The sequence below is a fragment of the Anopheles maculipalpis genome, chromosome 2RL (genome assembly GCF_943734695.1).
Source record: "Anopheles maculipalpis chromosome 2RL, idAnoMacuDA_375_x, whole genome shotgun sequence".
NCBI lineage: Eukaryota > Metazoa > Arthropoda > Insecta > Diptera > Culicidae > Anopheles > Anopheles maculipalpis.
The window spans coordinates 6,839,137-6,843,257 of NC_064871.1; the positions used below are offsets into that span (position 1 = coordinate 6,839,137).

The 4,121-nt window shown below is 50.3% G+C and overlaps 1 protein-coding gene across 1 annotated transcript; it reads left to right on the forward strand.

Annotated features, from left to right (window-relative positions):
• The first annotated feature begins 985 nt into the window (after nucleotides 1-985).
• On the forward strand, nucleotides 986-2,506 carry LOC126560040 (serine, glycine, tyrosine and glutamine-rich protein-like). Its single transcript, XM_050216200.1, has 2 exons — nucleotides 986-1,116; nucleotides 2,045-2,506. The coding sequence occupies exons 1-2, from the start codon at nucleotides 1,090-1,092 to the stop codon at nucleotides 2,504-2,506; spliced, it is 489 nt and encodes a 162-aa protein (XP_050072157.1). The 5' UTR covers nucleotides 986-1,089.
• The last annotated feature ends 1,615 nt before the right edge of the window (nucleotides 2,507-4,121 follow it).

A 4,121-nucleotide genomic window follows, 5' to 3' on the forward strand; every position in this document is an offset into this window, starting at 1 on the left:
CACGAGACCTTTGACCCAATCTGGAGGTCACCCCTGATCCCCCTGAGGCACCCTAACACCTATGAAAGCGATGATGATGGCCACGCAAACACCAAACCACACGGGCCACAAAACCATCCGGCGATAATAAAGTACGATCCGATGTCTTGCTAAATGGCTCTTGAAGATGCTTGACACACTGCCCGTGTACCATGTAGCACCGCGGGCCTACATGTTTGGTGAATTAGAGGGTTCATCATCGAAGCCAGCCACTTCCACGGCACACAACAACACGCTTGCTAACGGTGCCATGTGCCAATTTGTGCATTATCCGACACAACAGTCAACGAATCCACGAAAACTCGTAGGCCAAAATCGCCATCCAGCCGCCGGCTGGCCTCGGTGGTCAGCAGCAGCCGTTTTGCTAATTCGATAGTTTCGGTTGTCAAGGAGGGGGCATGATGGTACATCGGAACACACTAAACCAGTAAAAAGCAGCGAGAAAAAAAAAAGGAATGCTACCTGTCGCGATGACAATCATCAGCTGGACAACTGTGGCCATCGTCGTACGGATCGGGACGGATCAACGCCACATGTCTAACCCTCGTGTCCCGCTCGCACCGTTCGTTAATGCGCACGCAAAGAAGGACGAGCGGAACCGAACAGTGTAACATGGAAAAACAATCACAAATCTTCGCATGAAATTAATTCGTGTGCAACTTGCCTACCATCTACGGTGTGCCATGTATGGAAACGGTAACGTCCGCTCGCCGATGCTCATCTTCCGTTACCCCAACGTGCCCCCGCACTATGCCCCGCTTGCGGGGTTGCCGTCCGAAAATTCGACGCAACGGCTGCTCTTGGTTCTTACTCTAGGACAATTAACGGCGCTACGTGCCTGTGCGAAACGACGCCGACGTCCGTATCTGGTCGGCCGGATCAAATCAAACGGGGGGAGCAGCATTTTTACTGCTCAAGGATACATCCGAACCGGCGATTTGATGATGGTATAAATCCGTAGGAACAATCGTCCAGTCAGCACATTCTGCCGAGTGGCGTTCGATTGTAAGGGTAGAACTAGCTAAACAGCAGCAGCAGCAGCAGTACGAGATGCGCGCTTACGGTGTTGCCTTCGTGGTAAGTTGTGAAGTGTGTGAGTGTGTTTGTTGGTGCTTGTGTAGATGATAGTTCTAGTAGCGAAGATCGTGATCACTAGTGATGTTTCTTACGTGCTGTTGGTGCTGCTGAAGTTTTATTCACGCGGAACGAATTCTTTGGAAACTGTGGGATCGATCCCATCTCGAACTTGACCGCACTGCACTTGAAGATCGCAAGCGATCGACTGAGACTCTGAAATTCGCAGTTCTAACTAGTGTGGCAAACGTACCGATGGATCTTGTGAATCGCATTTTTTGCATAAAGGCATCGTGGACCTGTATTTCACAAAGTCTGGAAAAAACCCTACATCAAGTGAAAACTCAATCATCTCTTGACATCAAATCTGGAGAGACCTTGTCAATCCATGCCTGGTTTCTCAGAGTGATGAGTCAGAAGCCTAGGCATGGGACGAATCGCTACAGCTGGAACAGCGAATTACTGCAATGGATGCAAATTTATTTACAACCAGGTCCGAAGGATTTGTTAGAGGAACAACGTGCTAGAACATGTTGAAGAAAGGTCTTCCTGTTCAGCGTTTTAGGAAGACCTACCTGATGGTTTACACGCCTGTGGGATTAGACAGAATCATCATGTCTAGGCGCTGGTATTCAATTGCGAATCATTACCCTTGGCATCTCAAAGGTCTGATGTTGAGGCGTTATTGACGACGGTCGTCACACGGAAAAACTGGGGTTCAAATCCCATGCAGACCGTTATCCCGTAGAAAGGTTTCAATTTCCATCTACGTGATTTTCGAGAGTCTAGTAAGCTGGCTCCATCACTAGTTCTACAAGCCTGAACATGCGCCCTAGCACTTGTGCTACTCGATACCATTAGACAGCAAAATCCAACACCCAAAGCAAAAACATCAGTTCTAATTGAAACCATTCCCATTCTCTCCATCTAGTGTGTAGCCCTAGCGGCTGCAGTACTTGCCGAAGCTCCCCTGCCCGGTGGTAATGGTGGGTGGGGCGGCAATGGCGGCGGTGGCAATGGTGGCTACAGCAACGGCGGTGGCGGTAATGGTGGCGGATACAGCAATGGCGGTGGCCTCAGCGGAGGTGGCGGTTCTGGACCACTGCTCCAGAAACCGACCGGTCCCCAAACGATGGAAGGTTTGATGGTCGATCCGCAGCTGTTGGAACAGGTGAAGATGGTGTTGCTCCAGCACGAAAGTGAATCTGCCTCGGCTAATGGAGGTTCGAACGGTGGTGCTAGCACGTCGTACGGTCCGCCCCGCAACACGGATCGCATCGTTGGCCTGATGCTGGAGCAGCCCGTCCAGAGCATCCAGCTGGCCGAATACTGGCAGGGTGATCAGCAGCAGCAGCAGCCTCCGAGCGGTTCTTATGGACCACCAAGGCGCTAAAACGGAAGACGTTTAGCGACAAACGACAAAAAAAAGGTTTAAGTAGAAAATGAAAAGAGCAGCAAAAAAATCGAAAAATAAATAGAAAATTTGTCACCGTTAAAACAAACTGATCTTTTTGGATTAAAACCGGGCGCCAGGTGTGCGTTGCAAGGTGGATAAGTAGCTTGACATCATCATTTCGCTTCATCCGGGTTGTTGGTACGGCTTAGCGCTAACTGCCTACTTAAATTGAATCTAAATCGTAGGCAAATGTGACCATAAACGCGATCGTAACTTATCACACCACAAATTACACTTACCTTTTCGCGAAGTACATCGGCAAGTGTTCCATGCTCAGCAAGCGAATGGTGGACTTGAAACCAGTTTCACAGAGACGTTTTTGGATGTGATGATCACGATCATCTCCACACACGCATGTGAATCTGCAAGAACCTCCCGCAAACTGATGGCAAACATTCACCGCGCGCTGGTAGGTCACTCCGGCCAGGTTGGTGGTTGGTAGATGCGCATAATGATAGGGCTTTCTTGTACCATCGTGTCGGTGGGAAAACGAACGGGGACGGAAGCCAATTCGCACGACACTCCCAGACAGTTCCCGCGTTCCTTTGCCTTGGTCTCTCCAGGGCTACTCTCGCCAGCCTAGGGAGCAATAAATTCCGAAAGTGATCCATCGAAAAATTGTCCAGGTGAAGAGGATTGGAGGAGGATAAAATCGTGAAACAATCGCTGAAAACAGAAACACTTCCAAACCAACCAACCCCCCCCCCCCCTCCTCGTCTTGGGGGCGGCCAGTAAAGATGATGGGTACCGTGCGCCGAAGATGCTTGCTGCAAATAACGTAACTAATAAAAACGAGCGAAAGATAAAGCGCCAAATATCTGCGCCAACGCCGGAATGCATGCGCGTGGCATCCGTGGACAGACATCAAGAAGTGTGCAGTGGAAAGCGAGTTGAAAGTGAAAGAAGAATAGTTAAAGATAAACTATCAAACTCTCCCGTCTGCCCAGACAGCTCGAGATGTTTGCCGATACAGTAGGTAGGAAGATTTTGCTTGTTTTTTGTTTTGTTTTACCGGTGGGATGCAATCTCCGTTGGCGCAACACACAGGCCAGGCACTGTGAATGGAAATGGAGAAGAACCTCCGAAAGCTGACTTACTCGCAGGCGGGAATTGCATGCCTGCCTATCCAAATTGTGTGTATGTACGAAATAGACACACAAAAAAAGCATCACAGATATACGACTGGCGGCACGAAAGCTTACGCCGTGTCGCCGTGATGAGCGAACCCTTGAGATGAGAGGGATCCCTCGGGCCGTCGTGTGCAATTGGGGTGGTGGAGGTTTTGTAGATGGAGTTTATCGCGCGCGCGTACCCTCGCAACTGCACTAGCAACAACAACGGTAGCTGTTGCGCTGACAAGAAGAAAAAGAACCGGGGACGCCTTCCAAACCCAAGCATCAGAGCGAGAGCCTCCTAGAAGAAGGTTCACCCGTACGCCAACGGACGGACGGAGCTGAGGTCGTCTCCCCAGACGGTTCCCGCACGGTTTTGGGATGGAAAGGGAAAGGATGAACGCGAAAAACCCCGGCACAAAAGTGGGACCCGATGAAAG

Coding starts and splice junctions, on each gene's coding strand:
- LOC126560040 (XM_050216200.1), top strand. CDS start 1,090: ATGCGCGCTTACGGTGTTGCCTTCGTG. Junction 1,117..2,044: donor CTTACGGTGTTGCCTTCGTG/GTAAGTTGTGAA, acceptor CTCTCCATCTAG/TGTGTAGCCCTAGCGGCTGC.